Raw genomic sequence first — 22,626 nt, 5'->3', positions numbered from 1 at the left:
GCTGCGGGAGAGGACTGGCGGCCGCGGCGCACCCTTCACCTCCCAGTCTGGCCGCCTGACTCCTCCTCATTCTCCCTCAGGCCCTCGGCCGGCGCTCCGGGGGCTCCCCACACTTCTCCCCCCGCCCCGGGGAGGCATGGACCCACCACGCGGTGGGGCTAAAGCCTCCGAGCCCGGGCGGGCGGACTGGGACTCCGCGGCGCTCTCGGCCCCCCGTAGCCCCGACGAACTGCCCGCGCACACGTCCTGGTGCGGGGTAGGTTTTCCTATCGCCGAGCCTCAGGTCCTTCCGGCGGTTGTTTCAAGAACGTGAAAGACTACCTATTTCTGTGTCCCTCGTACCCTCCCCAAATTCAGAGAGCCCAAGAAATTATCTCCTAGGAAGATATCCCCTCGGGGTGCCGCTACGAGCCCTCCGGCAAGGAACCGTGAGGGGCCCCAAGAACAGTCACCATGCCGACAATTAACCTTAGATAGCCACGACTTCATCTAGAATAGAAAACACGCAACCAAACTTTGGAATTTATTTTTTTTCTAGAAATAAAGACTTTCCCCTAGCTTTTGTGATTTTAAGAAATCCTGTTTGGAAATGATCATCTTACATAATGACAATAATTCAGATTTATGAAATGCTGCAGGCTTTACGCCAGGCAGGCTCGGTGCTGCGGTTTCGCTTAGCAGGGCCGAGGTACACGAGGCAGAACGAACTCTCTCTTTCCGGAACCTAATCCAGGCCTGCGCTGAAGCTTTTCTGGTTTGGGTAAATAGTCTTTGGGTATTCACTTGGAAATCGGGTGAATTGGTGAACAATGGGTACAGAGATGGGTAGATGGTGGCGTAAAAAAAAAGGTTGAATATAGTTACAAGTTAATGATAGAATCCAAGTGGTGGCTAGAAGGCCGCGGGAATGGGGCAATAAAATTCAGTTTTTCTGTATGTTTTAAAGTTTTTCGTACTAAAATGTTGGGTGGGGTAAAGGCTGGTTTTGTGTCAAATTTGGTGAAATTCCTACTGTGCATTAGCTGTGAGACTGAAAAGGCCAAATACTCAAATAACTCCATTTCCTCCTCGGTGCACAGTGGATGGTTACCAACCTCGCGGAGCTGGTAAGAGAAGGGACACCGTCAGGTTTTCCCCCAAATCCCATGGGCCCTCAATCGAGGGCGGCCCGGAGGCCGCCAGCAGCAGGTCCCTCAGTCTCGGGAGTTGGCTGGTGGGAAACGCCTTTAAACGGTAGAGGAGCAGCAGCACCTCTGTTTACTCCTCCCGACCAGGTGGCCGTCAGATGGTGTGTGGCTTAGCCTGGGACCTCTTAATGCGTGACTCCGCCCCGTGAAGGTGCTTTCAAGGACATACCGGAGGCAGAATGCCTGCCCAGATGCCCGCCAGTGCCCTGTGGGTCTGAGGAGAAACCCTGTACGCCCAGAAATGACAGCCGTATTCTCTGACTACAACATCCCACTACCAGGCCGTTTAATTCTTTTTCCTGTTTCATTTTAGGAAACGAGATATTACCAGCGAACTCTGAGGAAACCTTCTGTAAAATATGCGGATTTAACGAGAAGCGGTGCAAGAGTTCAGTACTGCCTTAAAGACTAATGACAGCGATCCAAAGCCTCGGGTACCAGAGCGACGGAACCCCGGCGGACAGACGAAAATTCTTGAGGCTGAGCGCACCGCCCGAAGGGGGCGGGGCCATAGGGCGCCCCGCCCCCAGCCCTTTGTGACGTAGAACAATGCCTGCCACGCGTCGGAACTCAGCTGCCTTGGCAGCGACTGGGCACGACTGACACGCGTGAAGGAACGCCGTGATCATCTGAGGACAACTTCAGGAATCATGCCGCTTCTGTTAAGATTAATCGTTTTCTTTTATGTATGGGGCATTTTTACCGCTCAGGGACAAAAGGCAGAGGAAGTGAAGATCGAAGTTTTGCATCGTCCAGAAAACTGTTCTAAGACAAGCAAGAAGGGAGATCTGCTAAATGCCCATTACGACGGCTTCTTGGCTAAAGACGGTTCGAAGTTCTACTGCAGGTAGGAAAGGCTGTGAACTGCTCTGGCGTCCTGTTGATGCATGAAATCTAGGCTTCCTCTACTAACCAGAAGCTACGTGGTTGGTTGATTGGTTCTCCTTATTTAACAGGAAGAGTTGAGCCTCTTATTCCGGGGGGGGAGAGGGGGCAGGGGGAATTTCTACTGATATGCAGTAGTTCCCTATTGAACTATTACTTTTTAAATTATTAAAAATGGTGGCCCATGAGATTATCGGAAATACACGACATACAGACGCACCCCGGCCACTGCCACCACCCTTGGGATCCATGGAAGGTTAAGTTATGGTACTCTCTGTAAGGATGTTCTCAACATTTCTTTTGCCATTTTTTGGAGCCTCTTTACAGAGGATTGGGTAGGGTAGGTTAAGAAGCTTCAGAAGCATGATATTTACAGACCATGGGCCACTTTTCAACTGTATCCAAAAACCACAATAACTTTCCCTGGTGTCTTCTGGGCCCTGTGTTCTCTCATGTCGCCCCTATAATCTCACCACTGCCTGCTCTGATTTAATTGATCTTTTTACTACTCAAAGGAAGAATGGCTTTTCTTCATCTGTGCTATAACCCTCTAAAGATAGGATTGGGGAAAGTTAGTTCTTTTCATTTGGAAGAAAATAGATAAATTTAGTAAGAAAAGATACAAATTTTAGTTATTGTTCAAATGACTTTTTGAGGTTAAACCTGCACCATCAGTTTTTAGAACAAACTCAGAAAGGTTGAATGAGTTATTTGGACAAGCCATGCAGCTAGTTAGAGGCCAGAGACCCATTAAAAAGGTAACTATTGGGGCGCCTGGGTGGCTCAGTGGGTTAAAGCCTCTGCTTTCCGCTCAGGTCATGATCCCAGGGTCCTGGGATCGAGCCTCACATCGGGCTCTCTGCTCAGCGGGGAGCCTGCTTCCTCCTCTCTCTGCCTGCCTCTCTGCCTACTTGTGATCTCTCTCTGTCAAATAAATAAATAAAATCTTTAAAAAAAAAAAAAGGTAACTATTGAATACTTTTTGCAAGATGGCAATAAAAAAGATGATGACATGACTCCTAATGATTAGCTTTGGGCAAATCGTACTTCTTTCTGGCTATTTTGAAGGAAGTTTGAGCCAAACATCCTGCCAGGAGGTTCAGAATGAATATTAATTTGAAAAAAGAGAAAGGACTCCAATTTTAAATTATAACCTCATGTCCAGAAATATTTTATTTTTTTTTAAGATTTTTTATTTATTTGTCATAAGGAGAGATAAAGAGCACAACTGGGGAGAAGCAGGCAGAGGGAGAAGCAGGCTCCCAGCGGAGCAAGGAGTCCAATTTGGGGCTCAATCCCGGGACACTGGGATCATGACCTGAGCAAAAGGCAGGCACTTAACTGACGGAGCCACCCAGACATCCCGTCCAGGTGTATTTTAAAGTTTTATTTCATTTTTCTTAAAATCAGCTTACCTAAGTATTGTTTTTTATTATAGCCGGACACAAAATGAAGGCCACCCCAAATGGTTTGTTCTTGGTGTTGGGCAAGTCATAAAAGGGCTAGACATTGCGATGATGGATATGTGCCCTGGAGAGAAACGGAAAGTGATTATACCCCCTTCATTTGCATATGGAAAAGAAGGCTATGGTAAGGTGTTTTAATATTCTATCTCTAAGTTATATTTTAAAATAAAGCATAGCTTTGGGTATATATCCAAAAGAATTGAAAGCAGGGTCTCAAAGAGATATTTGTATACTCATGTTCATAGCAGCACCATTCATAAAAAAGTGGAAACCAAAAGTAGAAGTAACCTAAGTGTCCATTGACAGATGAGTGGATAAACAACATGTATACACATAAAATAGAGTATTATTCAGCCTTAAAAAGGAAGGAAATTATTCTATATGCTATAACATGGATGAAACTTGAGTACCTTATACTAAATGAAATAAGCCAATCACAAAAAAACCACTATGTGATTTTGCTTGTATGAGGTATTTGGACTAGTCAAATACAAAGAGAGGCTGCCAAGGCACTGGAGAGAGGCTGGAATAGGCAGAGAAGTGGTTTAATGGGTATAGAGTTTCAGCTCTCCAAGATGAAATAGTTCTAGGGGCGCCTGGGTGGCTCAGTGGGTTAAGCCGCTGCCTTCGGCTCAGGTCATGATCTCAGGGTCCTGGGATCGAGTCCCACATCGGGCTCTCTGCTCAGCGGGGAGCCTGCTTCCTCCTCTCTCTCTCTGCCTACCTCTCTGCCTGCTTGTGATCTCTCTCTGTCAAATAAATAAATAAAATCTTTAAAAAAAAAAAAGATGAAATAGTTCTAGAGTTTGGTTGCACAGCAATGTGAATGCATTGAACTATACAGTTAAAATGGTTATAGTGATAAATTTTATGTTACATGTATTTTCCATAATTAAAAATTTTTGAATAACTAAAAACAAAATTAAAAAACCACAGGGGAAAATAGTTACAGAATCACAGGGACCAATAATCTAGCCATATCTAGTCCAGTCCAGCTTGGTCCCCACTTTTCACATTTATAGAAAATTAAGACATTTGTTGGAAGATAGCTCTCTGGCCAGAGTTCTTTCCCTCGTATAGTGGCAGTACTCATAAAGATCCTATATATTCTATAAGTTCTACCTTAGTCATTTTTATTGGTTTTAGTACATGTTATTTTATTATTGTGTAAATGTCTATATCATATACCTTAGGTAAGCAGTACCAAAGTCAAATTCATAAACCTCAGGAAACTGGAACATATCTTAGAATAAAAGGACAGCACTAGAACATAGTAAAAAGAGCAACTGAATATAAAAAGCTATCAGTCACTAATCCCCAAATGCGGGAACAGCCTTGAAATGTGGAAGAAATGAACTGCTTCTTTCAATATCTTACCTATTTTAAAAATTTTACTATAAGATCTAAGAACGTAGGTAAAGCAGATAAATGGCAAAATTTTGGCAACTGTGTTATTCACCAATAATAAAAATGACCCAACCCTAGAAATAGGCAAGCAGCCTACTAACAAAAAAACAAAAACAAAAAAACAAAAAACAAAAACACCTTTAAATCTATGGGAATATTTAGTTTCATTAATAATTAAAGAAAGGCAGATTAAAACAAAGTGAGACACCATTTTCACTCATCAGATGATCAAAGGCATCAAAGTTGGCACAGGTATAGAAAGCTAGCATTCTCATGCATTATTGCTGGGAATGTAAATCACTCTACCTTTCTGGCAATTTCTATCAAGATTTAAAAGCACATATCCTCTGAGCCAGTAGATTCATTTACAGAAATGTACACAGAGGTATATATAAAAGAACATTCATTACAGACTTTTATTTGGTAGCAAAAAACTGGAAAGTACCTGAGTATCCATCCGTAGGGAATTAGTCAAATATGATGTATCTATACAATGGATTGTGGTGCAGCCAATAAAAAGAATGCCATAGAGCCAGATGTATTAATATGTTAAAAATAAAGTGGGATGGGGCACCTGGGTGGCTCACTGAGTTAAATGCCAGCCTTCAACCCAGGTCATGATCCCAGGGTCCTGGGATCAAGCCCTGCATCATCATTGAGCTCCTTGCTCAGTGAGGAGTCTGCTTCTCGTTCTCCCTCTGCCCTTACCCACCTCCTCTGCTCATGCTCTCTCTCCCTCTCTCTCAAAGAGAGAATAAACAAAATAAACAAAATCTTTTTAAAAATAAAATAAATAAAATAAAATGAAGTGGCATAGAATGTATTCATGCAAGGAGTGTTTATTGAGCATCAAAACCAGGCCCTGTTCCAGGCATTAAGCATAAAGCCAATGTGCAAAGAAGAAACAATTTCCTATCCTCAAAGATCTTACTTGTGAGGGGGAGAATTTCACATATGCATCATGCATCTACACAAATTATATGTGAAAGGATACACAGTCATCTGATGATATTAAGTGTTCCTGAGAAGGAAACCCTGAGGGTCAAGGGTTAGGAGATTTCTTCTTACTCTCTAACATTTTGTACTGTTTAAATTTTTGAAATTGACAAAATTAAAAATGAAGCTGAATAAAGAGAAGTTTTTAAAAGGGGGAAATGGTCAGCCTGACAGAGGGATGGTTTTTACTTTGCATCTCTATCAGATCCTTGCTCCCTCTTGCTATGTGAAGACTATAATCATTCCCTCCTCATACGATTTAGAACCCTTGCTAACACCACCTATTTGAAATATTTAGTATGTGATTAAAGTCATTAAAGATTCATTTTCTATGATGAGATACTGTCATTATTCCCAAATATTTCGTTGAATGGTTCACCCTCTCTGAGGCTGTTTTGTTAACTCATTGATAGTTGTGATTCCCTCATGTGCTCTTTCCAGCAAGAGGAGGGGCCCACTGCCCCATATTGGATTGCAGGGAGGTTAGTGGCACAAAACAGACCCAGTCAAACTGAAAACTCCTAAAGAGACAGTTACAGGTAACTACAGCTTCATTCTCAATGCTTTTGACCAATCATTTGGTCCCATCAAAATAGCTCCCATGGAACCATAATTTGTATATCCTATTTAGAGTTGCACAGGAATCTGGGAGAGGGAGAGAGGAAAAAAAATTGAAGATAAGTTAAATTGAATGCAGTCCTTGCCCAAAAATATTGTCATAGGTTGAGACCGATTTTAGGCAAGATGATACAGGTAAAGTTTGCCTTTTCGACTCTTCAGTCTCATTTTAACCACATCCCGCATTAATAGGTGCTTATTCATCCTGTTGGGCCCCGTTTCCCTATAGCAGAAGTCCACATAGTTACCCTTTTTGTAAACTAGTTTATGCTTAGCTATGAATGATTACCCAGGCTGCCTAAGCTATTAATAAACCAGACCCTTGCTGCAGAGAGGTACAAGTTTAACTTTGAAGAAGTTAGTTGGTATTCAATTTGAGGTGTCCCCAAAAAACATAAAAATGATGAATCTCATTAGTAATACCACCAACGCTTTTGTTTTACACATGAAGAAACTGTGGCCCAACTAAAGTATGTTCTTTGGAATATACTTAATTGCTGGCTTACCTGCATCACATAGGTAGGATTAGATTACGTAAAAATTGTGGTGGAGACCATACATCACTGCTTAACCAACCACTTCTTGTCAAATAAGCTCTTTTAAATAAGTTGTTATTGAGACCTAACATCAGCTATAACTTTATTTTAGGTAGTACTTGAAGAAGGCTCTCCTCTGTGCAATATCCTTGCTTCATATGACAGAGCACCCTGCATGTCTTGAAATGCATGTGACTTTTTAGTGCTTTAAATTAACAGTACACGTGGTATGTATAGATTCTTTAACTCCTACGTCTTTGATCTGCTTCTCTAAATACAAGTGATTCTATAGCAAATTCACCTTTTTCTCCTTTTTTATGCTCTGATTTCTTTGTATGACAAAGCCTAATTGGCAATATTTTCTGTGTTTCCAGTAGAATTATTTAGAAACTTCTTATGGACTTGTAATATTTTTTCTTAAGAAATTTGAATTTGTGTTTTGAGGTTGCCTTATTATCATTAGTTGTTTCCCTGTTGTAAGGAGATTGTAACTGGACAGACTAGGGATGGATTTTGTAAAAATGATCATTGAATTAATCTCTACCTCTTTTTGCTCTAAAGTCAGGTAAGAGGTGGTTACATAACTTGGAACTTCATTAGGCATAGGATGTATGGGTAGATTTTTTCTATGTCCTGGTTTTGGAGATGACTGATCCATCTCTCCTTTTGGCTGTAACTTTGAAGCTCTTTTCTCTCTGGGTTAAATCAATACTTGAGCAAGAATTCTATTTACTTCAGAGAACAAGCAGCCATTTAAAAAATAAACCATTGGGGCGTTCATTCAACAAATATTCATTCAACAAATATTAGTGGATGAGACTCTGGGAGAGACTGGGCAATACTGGTGACACAAGCCAACCCCTGCCTCTTAGTACATCATTTCTGCAGGTCATTTCTATGAAATGGTCATCTGAATCAGCCCATAGCTTGCTAAGATCATCTGTGATGTCTTGTAATGTAATAGATGAGTGAATAGGTTAACTTTTTTAAGAGGACTATTCACCTTAATACTTAATTTTTTATTGTGATTACAGATTTCATAAAATTGTTACTGTGTTATTCTGTCATTGCACTTATTTTTTAATGTCTGTAAAGGACTGGGAAGACAAATATATTGAAACATATGTTTTATTTATGCTGCCAAATAACTACACAATGTCAATTTTTACAAGATTACTGATTTACACTTTGAAATTTTTCTGCCCATGCATTTCTTCTCTGCACTAGCTCTCTTCTGTATAATGATGGGGTATATTAATAAAAATTACATGACTTGTATTTATTTTAATTCAATAAGAAATTAATGACCTACTACGTTCTTAAAACTGATTTGGTTTAAAAACATGGAAATTTTTTTAAAGAGTTTAGTAAGTGGTTTTTATAAATGTGAAATAATATAGTCATAATGCTATAATGGCTATTTGTGTTTAAATATCTGAACCTTATCTTCATGTAAGTTAAACTGTTAAAAATTATACCTTTAGCAGAAGGCAAGATTCCACCTGATGCAACATTGATTTTTGAGATTGAACTTTATGCTGTGACCAAAGGACCACGAAGCATTGAAACATTTAAACAGATAGACACAGACAACGACAGGCAACTCTCTAAAACTGAGGTAATTCAAACAAATTCTATGTATACAGTCTATTTTTTTCTTCACAATTTAAATAGATCTCTATTACATTGGTTATTTTTAAGTTCTACTGAGCATGGGCTGATTACTTTGCTTTTACAGAGCCGATTACTAAAAAATCTAAGCTCCAAGAAGAAATTGTGCCTTTTTCAACATAAAACTTGTAATGAGTCATCCTGTTCAGTTACCTTTCTCCCTACCAGAGGTTCATTAAAATAACAAGCTCATCTCCCTAGGGCATTTCCAGTTTTTAGGCCAGAACAGAGCTCATTCAACCAACACCATAGGAATTTCTAATAGTACAAATAATTTCTACCTTGCAGGACTGTGGGGATTACGTGAAACTATGAAAAGAGCTAGCAAGAATTTGAATTGTGTGCACTAGAAAGTTGTAAGCAGGATCCAGGAGTTCCCTAACTAGCTTCCACACTCCAGTTACTCTTTTTTTTAGATTGTATTTATTTATTTGCCAGAGAGAGAGCATAAGTTGGGGGGTTGCTGCAGACAGAGGGAGAAGCAGGCCCCCCACTGAGCAGGGAACCCAATGTGGGGCTCAATCCCAGGACCCTGGGATCATGACCTGAGCTGAAGGCAGATGCTTAACTGACTGAGCCACCCAGGCGCCCCTCCAGTCAGTCTTCTATATGAATTGAGGGATTAATAAAGATGTCGGAACAATAATAGTAATTTTCCTTTGTATTTTCTCAGTACCAAGTACTACTAGAAGCACATTAGCATGTGAGCTCACTTAATCTTTATGACAGTTTATGAGATATACACATGTCATTATCTCTATGTTGTGGAAGGGGAAAATGATGCCCAGGCAGGTTAAGTAACTGGCCTAAGTTCACACCACCCTTAAGTGGCAAAATCAGTCTGGCTCTGCTACTTGGCTCTTTCTTTTTTTTTTTTCTTTCTGATTGATTTTTATTTTAGAGAGGGGAGAGGCAGAGGGAGAGAGAAACTCAAGCAGACTCTGTGCTGAGCACAGAGCCGGACACAGGCCGAGCCGAAACCAAGAGTTGACTGCTTAACCCACCATGCCACCTGGTTGCCCCCACTACCTTGCTTTTAACCAGGGCCTACATACCTCTTTCAGGGAATTTCTAGTCTGGATGTTTGAGGGCTAATGTTTGTACTACTGAAGGCCAGTGATTGGCTTAGTCCCACTGACTATACCCTTTTTGCTTCAGTGGAGTAACCCATTTGTCTCCCCTTTGTTGGGAGACAGTTTAACAAGCATAACTCAACCACCTCAGTAACAAAAGCTCCCTGAGGGGTTGATTTCGAGAGACAGGTGTGCTCCCTCTCCAGTCCTTCCCCCACCCTGATTCTACTTCCTCCTCTAGGATATTAGTAAGGACTTGCCCCTGAAACTCCTTTGTTGCTCAGCAGTGGGAAAGGGATATGTGAATGAAAACATCCCCTGTTCCTCAAGGAGGAGGACAATTAGTGGGGTGGCAAATCCATCCAGCACGTACTTGGCGTTGACTCCTTATGAGTTTCAGAGTGAACTTGAAGCTGATGAATTCACAAAGTACCCAAGAGCTCAGCCTGTGCATACAAACCATTCGTTATTAGATGTACACAAAGAGGCACATTCTGCAGTATGAATACTCTTCAGTAGTTCTTATGGGTTCTTTAGTTCTTTCTGGAAAATAAAAGTAGAGAAAGTCCAAAACAGTGACCTGCTTAGCAACAGTCTGTCCAGATGTCTGTCAGGTATCAGCTGTGTTATCACTAGGTTAAGAGTGACTTTCACATGCTTGAATAGTAATAGCTTTCATTGATATCTATAAACATTACTCGAATACTTACATAAATACTACCATAGAGATACTGTTTCCCCTCTTTTACAGATAACAAAATTGAGGTCCAGAGAGGTTAAATTATTTGTCCCAAGACCACACAGTGAGTACATGACAAAGACTAGATTTAAAACACAAACTAAAAGAAACTACCTCCTCTCATCATCAGAAAGATCAAGTCAATTCTTTAGTATAAGGTGGGAGAGAAGAGGTACACAGTATTTTTTATTAAATTATGAAGTAGAAATAGTATGGAACTCATTGTCAGCGAAATTAAGGTTATGTTCTTACTGCTGCCTTTTTGTACATTTCCACTACATTATACTAGAAAAGTGTGTCCTGAGAGTCAGTAATATTGGTTATGAAAATATATTTATTTAGAAACTGAGGAATATTTGAGGTTCTTTAAAATTCTTTTCATCTACATAGCATTGTTATGGCTCAACTAGAAGAAAAAAATGTATCTCCCTCAATAGGACTAAAGTCTCACTTGAGAACAGTTCTATTGATCATTCTAAAATAGTGTACTCAGGATGGACTGAGCTGGGATACATACTGCTAAAAACCTCTCAAAGTTCAACTTTAGCTTTAAAAATCCTCTTGCGTTTAAAATACCCAGACTTGCTGAACCGTATCTCCCGATTATTGCACATTGTATTCTTTAGTTATTATATATATTAGCACTTTCCAATGGAAATATGATTGAGCCACGTATATAATTTAAAAATTTTAGTAGTCACATCTTAAAAAAGCAAAAGAAACAGGTGAAATGAATTTTAATACTATGTTTTATCTAACAGTATATCTAAAATATTTCCCCTTCGGCATGAAATCAGTGTAAAAATTATAAATATTTTTTATTGTCTTCAAAATAGGTTGTGTATTTAACCCTGAGAGTAGCATACCTCTATTGGATCGAGTCACATGTCAAGTGTTTAGTAGTCCCATGTGGTTGTAGAAATGTCATATTAACGCAGAGAAAGAATACTTAATACCTGTCCTTTATTTGGTCTTATTGTTATAGAGATGGCCATAGTTGTATGGATTTGAAGGAGAGTTACAGAATCATAGAAAAGTTAAGAAAATTGAATTTTATTTCAAAACCTATGGTTGAGTTTTATTGATAATTCAATATATACATTAATTTTAGAGATTATAAAAATACCAATTTGGTTTTTATTCACTAATAGGACTCCTTAAGAATGATTTTCCTCATTTTCCTTTCATAATGTAGACAGTATAGATTATTGGAAAATACTTGGTTTCAACAAAATTCAATTCAAAGGTTAATCTTTGAGTATGTACCACTAACCATCTGTAACCTCAGGGGAAGCTAATTTGAAGATGTTTCTTTTCAGAAAAATTGCTTCAAAGGTTAAAAGAATAAAACCTCAAATAGTTTTTTAAATTTTTAATATCACTTATAAGTAGCCTTACCATTGAGTTTCCTTATGTAAACATTTCCTTAAAGTTACAGAAAATTTACTGTGGTACTTTTTTATAAAAGACATTATTTTGGCCCTCTAGATAAATCACTACCTGGAAAGGGAGTTTGAAAAAGATGATAAGCCACGTGACAAGTCATATCAGAATGCAGTTTTAGAAGATATTTTTAAGAAGAATGATCATGATGGTGATGGCTTCATTTCTTCCAAGGAATACAATGTATATCAACATGATGAACTGTAGTATATTTTTATTTCTAAATTTTCTTAGCTACTTACTGTACTTTATATATAAAACAAAGTCACTTCCCCTAGAACTTGTCTTTTATGTTTTCCTCCCACGAGAATATATTTTGATCCCATCAATACATGTAATTTTGGCATAATAAATGTGTGGTATTTTGCAAATTTAACGTTCAGGAAAAGTATAATTGTGTTTCCTATTGCTTTATTCTGTGAACACAAATTGCACCACCAAGAAATAGACCACATCCCACGGGGCAGTTTTCCCCCTTCAGGAAGCAGGAGGACATCTATGTCAAAATCTACAAGCTCTTCCCAGCTCTAACCTTAACAACATGTAAAATGTTAAATATCCAATTTTTAACATTTTAATTGTAAAAATGTCCCGTTATATTGAAAATATTCAATAGGACCCAGGAATTAACATTTCATTTGTTTATACATTTTGCAGCATTACAAGTAGAAGCATATAAAAATCACAGAACTAAACAAATACTCCTTTTGGATGCATATAAGAAAGTATTAGTTGTATACCTCTGTCCCACAGAGAGCCTTAAACACAGTTTCTGTACTTTTTGGTGCAAGCTCTGGTCTTTGGTCATTATTCCAATGGGGAATGCTTAAAGACAATTGATCAGACCAAAGGCTTTGTGCCTCTTACATAGCAGACATAATAAAATCTATACTGTTCTGAGTCTGTACTCCTTCAGACATCATTATAAATGTGCTACCTCCTCTTCCTTCTTGTAGGCCTTTAGATCTATCATCCCTAACTTTTTGTCTTGATTGTTTTAAATTAATGCCATGGTTTTCCTTAATTTCCGGTTCCCTTTCTCTAGGGTATCTCTAGGGTATCTCTACCCTATGTCACTTCATTTTACGATGTCCTTGTTCTTGATCATGACTGAGCCTTACAAACTGGTACCCCATCAAATTTTTGAAAATGTGTACAATTTATTTTACACATGAGAGTATCAAATGAGGATACAAACGGGGATATACACTTCAGTGGCAGTTTTGCGTCATGGTCAAATCATGACATCCAACTTGTTGAGAATAGGAGGTAAGAGATGCTGTAGATCACACTGTTGTCAAAGAAAGTGCATGTTATTTATTGGACCCTGGAAGGTTTTGCCCATTGCGTATGTAGAAAAGTATGTCAGGCATTAAATAGCTCTGCTCCAAACAAGTGAGTTCAAACCAAAGCTTTTTCCATTTTCCATTTTCCAAACCATTGTTCAGTGTTTGTCTTTAACCTTTTTAACTACACTGCCCCAAATTCTATTATCTAAAAGTTCAGGGGTAAGGCAAAACCCACCAGATTGACAGATATCACGTATGCATAGCACAGAGTTTGACACTTCATAAAACCAATACCTTGGGTTTTGGTTTCCTTTCCTCCCAAGAGTGCTTCGTACCTGTACCCAATTTTGTAACTCCTCACTTGCTCAACTGCCAGTTCTTGTTCCTTGACTTCCCTCAGGAAAACCTGCTCCATTGGAACGAAGTTGGTCATTCAATATTATGTTTTGGTTTGGAAACTGCCCCTGTTCTTTAAAAAAAGTCACTAGAGCATTTTGCAATCAGTATACTCCTATTTGAGTCATATATTCGGCTCAAACCACCAACACAGTGGAAGAAGAAATGGAAATCATTCCATAACGAAGAAAACTTTGTAATTCTGTCCTTTCTGTCCCATTGTTTTCCAAATGCTTTTAAACTTATGTTTTTAAAAATTATAGATGAAGTAAAATGGAGATTGATTCTAAAACTGGTCACATTTAAATAAGTAAAAATTTAATCATTCTACATACACAATCAGGCATTTTATAGTTACCCAATTGCTTTACACTTTCACAGGGGTATATCTCATAGTGAATGCTGTTGCTACATTTTGAGTTCTAGAATTTTCATTACTTCTGCAATTATTATAATAAGAGTATATAATAAAGTAATAATTTAGGTCGTTTGTGTATGAAAAATCTCAGATGTCTTATAGGGCAGATGAAAAAGATCTCTCAGAACTGAGTATGTTAAATATTTTAAACATTTTCAGAGGAGAAAGATAGAGGTGTCCTAGTGGTCTTAACTTTAAAATGACTGTAGTGAGTCATTTTAAATGCTCTCATTTAAAATGCTCTCAGTCACCCTGTGAACTGTGTCCATAAAACCCCACCCAGAGCTCAATGTGCTTTTCATTTGATACCACAATTAAACATTTAGGATTACATTAAATTATTAACACATTTTTCTCATTTTACCAGACCTAAGGCAATGGTTAAAGCATCATAAAGTCACCACTTCTAACCTCTTGTCATTCTTAAATGTTGAATTAAAAATCAACTAAAAAAAAAAATCAACTAAAGATAAAATTGATATTTAGAAAAATCACTATGTAAAATTATCTAAAATGATAACCAAATCCCAAATATAATTCTAAAGTAACTGGTAGCTTTCAGGAAGGAACATCTATATTTTGAATTTTATATTTAACCTTTTTTTACACAAACAAAATTAATCTTTATGACAATTTGTAGGCCAGATACTATTATCATCTCCATGTTTATAGAGGAAGAAAATGATGTCCAAACAAGTTAATTTCTCTTTTCTCTCCCTTTTTAATTTGCCACAATTCATCAAAGCATACCCAAATGATTTTGGAAAGGTATGTGGCACAGTTGCACCTAAAACACTACGTTCACTTTCCACTTTATTTCATCCTCTTGTGCCAAATATCAAAACAAGGAACTGCATGAAGTCTCACATACTTCTGCCCATCGACAGAGCACTGAAAGCACCCATAAACCGTCTCCCTTTTAAAATTTCCCATCCCACAGAGTATGCAAGGTCCTTTGGGAATGTTGTGATTAAGCAAGTTAACTCGGATATGGGTCCCTTCTTTGAGAGAAATATCAGTCATGCTGAGAGGTTTGTCATAGTAGTCAGAAAACAGATCATCTAAGTAAAGCTGGGAGCGAGAAATGGCATCCATCACTCTTCTATCTGAAAGCACAAAAGCAAAGAAATGCATTAGAAGTCACATTAGAAATATATAACCAAACCCCATTTACAATACATGAATCTAAACCATCTGTCATGAAATGACTTGGCTTTTAGATTTAAAATCTTCCTTAACAGACAAGGAGTACTGATTGGACAAACTCAGGTTTTAATCCAAGAAGAAAAGAGACATTTGAAATACTCTATAATGGACATACTTCTCTCAAATAGTATATTCCTCAGTCTGTAGAGCAGCGCGAACGTTGCTGTTTCTTCCCTCTCAAATCCTCCTTTTGACACTGAAGTGACACAAAGGTCTATAAAAAAAAATTTTAGAAGATGCTATGACTTGAACAACTCAAATTTCATTGGGAGTTTTAGTTGTGACTGATGAACGCTGGTACATGCCATTCACTGTATTTTTTAAATTAAATTTTATGTATTGTTTGAAAAGTTAATATTCATATGGCACAAAATCCAGACTACAAAAGGGAGATATGGTAACAAGTCTCCAGTATACCCTAGACCCCAGCCTCATTTTCCACCCACAAGTAACCACTGTTAAGTTTCCTGAGTATAGTTCCAGATATACTCAGTATATTTTATAAGCATAAAAGAATATATGTGTGTGTGTGTGTGTGTGTGTGTAGGCTCATAGACATAAAAGAACATGTGTGTGTGTGTGTATTAGGCTCAAATAGTTATACACTCAGCACGTTTCTTAAAAATATCTCTTAGACATTCTTCCATGTCAGGGCCCATATCTCATTCTTCTTAATGGCTTCATAATATTCCATAGTTATGGATGCACCATTATTGAACTAGTAATTGGTAATAGATCTTAAGATTATTTCCAATCTTTCACTCTTACAAACTGAATATCCTTATACCCATATCACTTCCCATATGTTTAAGTATATCTGTAGGATAAATTCCCAAAAGCGTATGCACATTTTAAATTTCGGTACCTGTGTCAGTTCTATCAGTTTATACTCCTAAAGATCAATATAATTGTAAAAACCTACAACTGAAATGTCCCAAATAGACTGTAATTAGCATGTTTTGTCATGTTTCTGGACTTCCCATTCTCACTTCTCACAAAACTACAGAAACAAACAGGTCTAAAAATGTCTATGAATTACTATGGCGAGGGGGCTCCCTTGCGCATCCTTTGAGGTGCGGGCCTCTTAAAGACCCATGAAATGTCAAAGTCTAAAGCGAGCTACACTATTATATAAGGTATACAAGGCATTCTGTAGGGTAAAGACAATTTTAGGGTAAGCATTTATACTGTCAAAGTTATTTTTTAGGGAGAGTTGGGGGGGAACTGGATCCATGAGAGGTAAAGCTGAAAAGAATTTGTCTTCAGGTATCTTGGTTTGGACATGCAGACTCTGATAGGCATCTTAACTACGTACCCACTCCTTTATTTGCTGTCTTCAAAAACGACCTATTAGAAGATCATTTATTATCTCCTCGTGTAAGTCAAGAAAAACTTTGTCAGTGGATTGCATGTGAGCTCTTCTCTATAATCGCACGTGGGGTGGTAGGGAGTCTGCAGTGTTCCCCAAGAAGCAGAAAAGAAGGAGCGGGTAAGTAGGACCGGAAGGTCTTTCCCAGCTGCTTTACCCAAGCGTAAGATTGACAGTACCGAGAATATCATTATTCCTGAATTACGTAGAGAGGGTGTGTATGTGTTTGCTTCCCATTAAATTCTTCTTAAAAGTATAATCATTTCAGTGTTTCATGCAAATCATTCACTTACCAAAGGCACCATCCAAGTAAATGAAGAGTTCAAAAACACTGAAAGCTATGGTTGTGTGTGCTGGAAAAACAATAGCTTTGTCCCTTCCCTTGGGATTCTGTTCATCCATAAAATGAAACTATAGTAAATAAGTAAATAATATTATTAAGGGGCATAACACATAAGGAGAGCTTTTTGGAGAAACAAAACATTTCATACAATCTTACTGTTAAGACAAAAACAAATTACATTATATGTTTATAAAAAATTTAAAAAATGTGGAAAAAAAAGACAAAAACAAATTATCCCATTGAATTTAACTGTCTATACCAGAAGTCCAAATGGTCCAATGGGGGTCTCACAATCCAGGCAATACCACTCACCACTTTCTCACTAACATTGGTCCTAGGGCCAATGAGTAGTGCTGCCACAACAGTAATGCTGACATAGACACCTTTTCCTTTCAACCACAAACCAAATGTTTAAGAGCTACAGTTGTTTTTAGCCTACTCTGTCAATTGTTCCAAAGCTCCTAGAGTTTTCAGCAGCTTTCCAAAGCAATCATCAATTTATTTACCAAAATAATCTCCAACAATTAAATAAATGTTTCAATTTGTGCCCCCAGAATGATCCAATGTTAAACAACTCAGTGGACAGCTAAATGTAGCCACTGACTAAACAGAACTTTAATTTGCAAAGATTCAAAAGGTTTTTCATTGGACTCTCTAACAAATGATTTTGGTAAGACGAATCGAGTCATTATTATGTGTCATTACTATGTGAATGACAAAGACAATACTATGCTGAGAACTATACACAAGTAACTCCCAAGATTTTTTGTTGTTGTTCTAGGTATTTAACACTGAATGAAGCATGTTTGACCATTCACAATATTATTTTAGAAAAGTTAAAATAATATAAAATTGGGGGTGCCTGGGTGGGTCAGTGGGTTAAAGCCTCTGCCTTTGGCTCAGGTCATGATCCCACAGTCCTGGGATTGAGCCCCATGTTGGGCTCTCTGCTTTGTGGGGACCCTGCCTCCTCCTCTCTCTCTGCCTGCCTCTCTGCCTACTTGTGATCTCTGTCAAATAAATAAATAAAATCTTAAAAAAAAAATAATATAAAATTGACTTTTTAAAAATGCAATATAAAGTACTTCACTTAAAAATAAAAGCAAGAATTCAATCAAGAATTCAACATAAGCATTCAAACTTTATTCTTTTTTTTTAAAAAGATTTTATTTATTTATTTGACAGGCAGAGATCACAAGTAGGCAGAGAGGCAGGCAGAGAGAGAGGAAGAAGCAGGCTCCCTGCTGAGCAGAGAGCCTGATGTGGGGCTCGATCCCAGGACCCTGGGATCATGACCTGAGCCGAAGGCAGCGGCTTTAACCCACTGAGCCATCCAGGTGCCCTCAAACTTTATTCTTAAAACATCATTTAAATAGTCATAGAAGGGACTCCAGTATGCATTACTTCATAAGGATTAGTGTTTTGTTTGCATTATGTTACACATTCAGAATTGAAGTTTTCATGGATTTTTTTAAAATTCTAAAACAAAACCATTACTGTGCAAAATCCTATATATTCTTGTAGTTCTTTAATCTCAACATTTGACAAAACACACACATCTCATTAGACACTGAGTACTTTTTAAAAATTCCCATTGCACATTTTTAGTAAGAGAAACCCCATGAGTGTGGTTTACCCGCATGGCTTCCCCGCGAATTCCAGCATGCACAGACAGTGAGCACTGTCGTGTGGTTCGAATGCTTTCCATGACCACACACAATACTGCCTTTCTGCTGTTCCTTGCCTGACGTATCAAGCTGTGGTCAAAATTAATTTTTCTAGAATAAAGAATAGAGATATTCACAAGAATGTCACATTCTAATTCTATATAACCGAGTACGTTTCTTGCTGTCATGTGTTACTCATTCATGGTCCACCTTAACTAAAAACAAATCAAGGCAGGTCTAATACAAATCAGAAAATATGCTCCATAGCCACTAGTAATCTGCCTCTCCTTTCTCTTTTCTTAAAACATGCTTATTATAGGAGTCTGTTGGAAGAGATTCCCTTAGAATATCTGTTGGAAGCAGATTTGTGTATTCTTTTTTTTAAGATTTGTTTTTATTTGAGAGAGAGAGCACAAGCAGAGGGAGGGGCAGAAGAAGAGAGAGAAGGAGAGAATCCTCAAGCAGACTCCCTACCGAGCACAGAGCCAGACACAGGGCTCAATCCCAGGACCCTGAGATCATGACCTGAGTTGAAATCAAAGGTCAGCCACTTAACTCACTGAGCTGACCAGGTGCCACAGTGTATCCTTTTAATCTAATAACTTAGTACCTGTGTATAGGACCAAAGCAATTTTGTGGAACAATTAAAAAAATCTGTTTAAACCACGTGATTTTTTTTTTTTTTTGGTATCTACCCTTATCTAAAGTCTGGATAAATTGCTAATTTGTATATTTCAAGCAAATAAAGCAAATAAATTACATTAGACAATATACATAACCTGAACGTTTTCAGCATTGTTTATAACAAAGTTTACACAATTAAAATACTTAATGGAAGCACTGAAGCATATTAAATATTCTTCTACTGACCTTGTAGTAATTTCCTTGAGTAATGTTGACACTTCCACTTCATGTTTGGTCACCACACCAAAGGAAGCTTTTACTGCCACAGAATCTGATCCAGTGACATTAATCCCTACGTCATTCACAATATGATTGCCTCGCCTTCCATAGAGTGAAACATCTGACTCATCTTCATAATTCAGTAACTGATAAGATGAAATACCTTTATGAAAAGGAAATCAATATTTTTAATGTCTTGACTTCATCTAATATAGATTATTTATAGTAATGAATTAATTTACTATGTAAGACTCCATTACATAAATGTTGAGAAAGGAGATGTTTCACACTGAGATTTTAAAGTAGAAACTCATTTAAATGAAAAAAATACATGTTTATATACATTATGACCTTATTGTTAAAACATATAAGCATGTTTTTTTGAAGATTTTATTTATTTATCTGACACAGAGAGAGAGAGAGTACACAAGCAGGGAGAGCAGCAGGCCGAGGCAGAGGGAGAAACAGTCTCTCCACTGAGCAGGGAGCCTGAGCAGAGTCCAGGGATCCCAGGACTCTGGCATCATGACATGAGCCCAAGGCAGACATTTAACCGACTAAGCCACCCAATTGCCCCAAAACAGTCAAACATCTTAAATCATGTAAAATATCACTCCTGCTAGAGAAATGAACTCTTTTTTAAAAAATCAATTTTTTTGAGTATAGTTAACACACAATGTTACATGAATTTCAGGTATACAACATAGTGATTCAACAAATTTATGCATTATGCCATACTTACCACAAATGTAGCTACCACCTGTCACCACATAATACTATTAAATATTATTAACTAAAAAATTTTTGATTAAAAAATTAAATAGCAACTCAATTAATTTACAACAACAAAAAAATAGAGTACTTAAATGAGAACTCAATTTCTTTGTTCCACCAAAAGAACTCTGAAAGCTGTAAGATCCACTGAATAGTTGAAAGAAAAACAAGTGTTTATAACTAATTTGTCAAAATGTCAATTTATTTTCTAATCTAGCCTGTAAAATACAATTCAGTTGACCTATTGCAATAACTGAGTCATAAGAAATAAATGTAAATTACTTTCATCTCATTTGACCCTGTGAGATAGGTAAAACTAAGTAATATCCCACTTTATAGATAAAGAAATATATTATTTTGTCATATTTTAAATTGATTCAGTTTAAACAGTCTATAAAATACTCGAAAGAAAATTACACAATAAATTTCACAAAATAGGTTGGAAAATTATTCAACCAATAAGATTTGATACTACACAAAAATTATTCAACCAATGAGATTTGATACTACACAGATTTAGATATTATTAATCTTAATCTTAATACTACTATCTTAAGAAAAGTTGCTTTTATCAATGTGCAGATATTACAAATATTAGTATATACAACTGATATTTAGAATGTCATTAATACAGCTGAATGAGTAGTCACTCCCAAACAGATACTTAAACTTACCAGCTGAAATTTCTCTGTCTCCTAGAAGAATATCTTTCAGTGTAAAAGGTGTTGAGGTAAATTTATACCTAGGAAAGAGAAAGCATCGCTTCTTTTTTACCACCAGACTTAGAGGTTGGTATTTGTCAGCCTCACTGAGGCTTGGAACAGGAACTAATCTCCCTCCATCTCCAACTTGCTTGACAAAGCTCTTGGTAGCCGCAGCAAACATATTATTATGGTATCAAAACGTCCTCAACTGTAACCCTCCGATAACAATCCATACTTTCAAAGAAAGCCAGGCACACACCTCAGGCTTGCTTGATTTTAAATATAATTGAATACATTAAAAATACAAAACATGGTTTCACCAAGTAGCATACCAGTGTACGATTCACAACACTGCCTCTCTTGGTGTGCTCACGTAATGAATTATAGATCAACAGTGTTAAATGATATACTGCGAGCAAGTCAGTTGGAATTGCAGTCAATAAGCGTATGCAGAAAACTACTAATTTTAAAATACTACCAGTGTCCTTGATGAGGGTTGCTGTTGATGGTAGTATGCCAGTTTTGAGGAAACCTATAGCTCTATGGGAACAAGGCAATTGAGGCACTAACATTAGCCCTGGATACCATCTACAGTGGACCTAGTCCAAAGGGAATTCCTTCACAACAACATCATGCCAAGTGTGGCAACATTAAAGTGCTATTTTGAATCCTTATAGTATACAGTTCATTCATTTCCCTTCTTATATGCTACAAAACCAAGTGATTAATATAAAATATAAATTCACAATGTAGAGAAGCAACTGCACACCAATTTTTATGAAATAACAAAAGGCATATTACGTATATAAATGCAGAAATAACTATGTAATACTAACATATATAAATAACTATAAACTATGACTTAGGGGTTTCTTACTCTGTAGCTGGCACATAGATAACTCTTCAAAATAGTGTTGCATTTATTTTGTTTCATCATTATTATCTCAGTTACTCAAACTTTAAAGAGAGCTATATCAAGTTTGGCCTTGTTTCTAAGATATCAGGGCAAAAAAATAAATGTTTAGAAACAAAGCTGAGTGCTTGAAATATTGTATTGCCATAGTTATGTGGATGTTCAAATAGCTTGAAAAAGTGGCTATGTGCACTTACAGTAAAATAGTCATTAAAATATAATAGGTAGTAATTACGATACACACCTATACAGAAGGGATAGTGGAAGGAAGACAGAATAGGCCTAATTCAAGCCCCAAATAATATAAATCAATTTGATTAGATTCAGGATTCAGCTGTTTTCATTTGCTTGCGAGTATCCAGACTCTCATGTAACCAAAAAAACAAAAAAACAAAACAAAAAAACCCAAACCAAAACAAAAACCCCAAAACCAAAAATCCCTAAAAGTTTTTAATAACGTCCCTTTGGGTGAACAGCACTGTGCAATCTTCAACCACGCAGAGAAAGCACGGGGAGTCATTTCTGCAAGTGGCTAGCAATACCCGAGGCGACTCATCTACCGTCGTTATCCGATCCCCACCTAAGGTGGTGCATCCCAGGCAAACGCAATTACGACTAACAAC

General features: G+C 37.5%; 2 protein-coding genes across 4 annotated transcripts; one reads left to right on the top strand and one right to left on the bottom strand.

Moving 5' to 3' along the window:
• Positions 1–1,583: 1,583 nt before the first annotated feature.
• Positions 1,584–12,397, top strand: FKBP7 (FKBP prolyl isomerase 7). Of its 3 annotated transcripts, XM_044242425.1 has the most exons (5): positions 1,585–2,034; positions 3,511–3,662; positions 8,580–8,713; positions 10,591–10,642; positions 12,067–12,188. In XM_044242425.1, exons 1-5 carry the CDS (start codon positions 1,838–1,840, stop codon positions 12,093–12,095), a joined length of 564 nt encoding a protein of 187 aa, XP_044098360.1. In that variant the 5' UTR covers positions 1,585–1,837; the 3' UTR covers positions 12,096–12,188. The 3 variants fall into 3 exon arrangements, with proteins under 3 accessions (XP_044098359.1, XP_044098360.1, XP_044098358.1); XM_044242424.1 differs by lacking the exon at positions 10,591–10,642 and having other exon boundaries at positions 1,584–2,034; positions 8,583–8,713; positions 12,067–12,397; XM_044242423.1 differs by lacking the exon at positions 10,591–10,642 and having other exon boundaries at positions 1,592–2,034; positions 12,067–12,397.
• A 2,540-nt stretch (positions 12,398–14,937) lies between these two features.
• PJVK (pejvakin) lies at positions 14,938–21,271 on the bottom strand. Its single transcript, XM_044240943.1, has 6 exons — positions 21,061–21,271; positions 19,580–19,775; positions 18,679–18,820; positions 16,993–17,110; positions 15,446–15,544; positions 14,938–15,230 (listed from the first exon to the last, which is right to left on the bottom strand). The coding sequence occupies exons 1-6, from the start codon at positions 21,269–21,271 to the stop codon at positions 14,938–14,940; spliced, it is 1,059 nt and encodes a 352-aa protein (XP_044096878.1).
• Between the last annotated feature and the right edge of the window lie 1,355 nt (positions 21,272–22,626).

This window comes from Neovison vison, chromosome 3 (assembly GCF_020171115.1).
Source record: "Neovison vison isolate M4711 chromosome 3, ASM_NN_V1, whole genome shotgun sequence".
NCBI lineage: Eukaryota > Metazoa > Chordata > Mammalia > Carnivora > Mustelidae > Neogale > Neogale vison.
The sequence above is the reverse complement of the archived record's forward strand: the minus strand, read 5'-3'. Positions and strand labels throughout refer to the sequence as shown.

Excerpts from the sequence above, each read along its gene's own strand:
- PJVK (XM_044240943.1), bottom strand. The coding sequence starts at position 21,271 with ATGTTTGCTGCGGCTACCAAGAGCTTTGTCAAGCAAGTTGGAGATGGA. Across the intron at positions 19,776-21,060 it reads AGACAGAGAAATTTCAGCTG|GTATTTCATCTTATCAGTTA; the intron begins GTAAGTTTAAGT and ends CTTTTCATAAAG. Across the intron at positions 15,231-15,445 it reads GAATATACTATTTGAGAGAA|ATAGAAGAGTGATGGATGCC; the intron begins GTATGTCCATTA and ends TTGTGCTTTCAG.
- FKBP7 (XM_044242423.1), top strand. The coding sequence starts at position 1,838 with ATGCCGCTTCTGTTAAGATTAATCGTTTTCTTTTATGTATGGGGCATT. Across the intron at positions 2,035-3,510 it reads GGTTCGAAGTTCTACTGCAG|CCGGACACAAAATGAAGGCC; the intron begins GTAGGAAAGGCT and ends TTTTTATTATAG. Across the intron at positions 8,714-12,066 it reads GGCAACTCTCTAAAACTGAG|ATAAATCACTACCTGGAAAG; the intron begins GTAATTCAAACA and ends TTGGCCCTCTAG.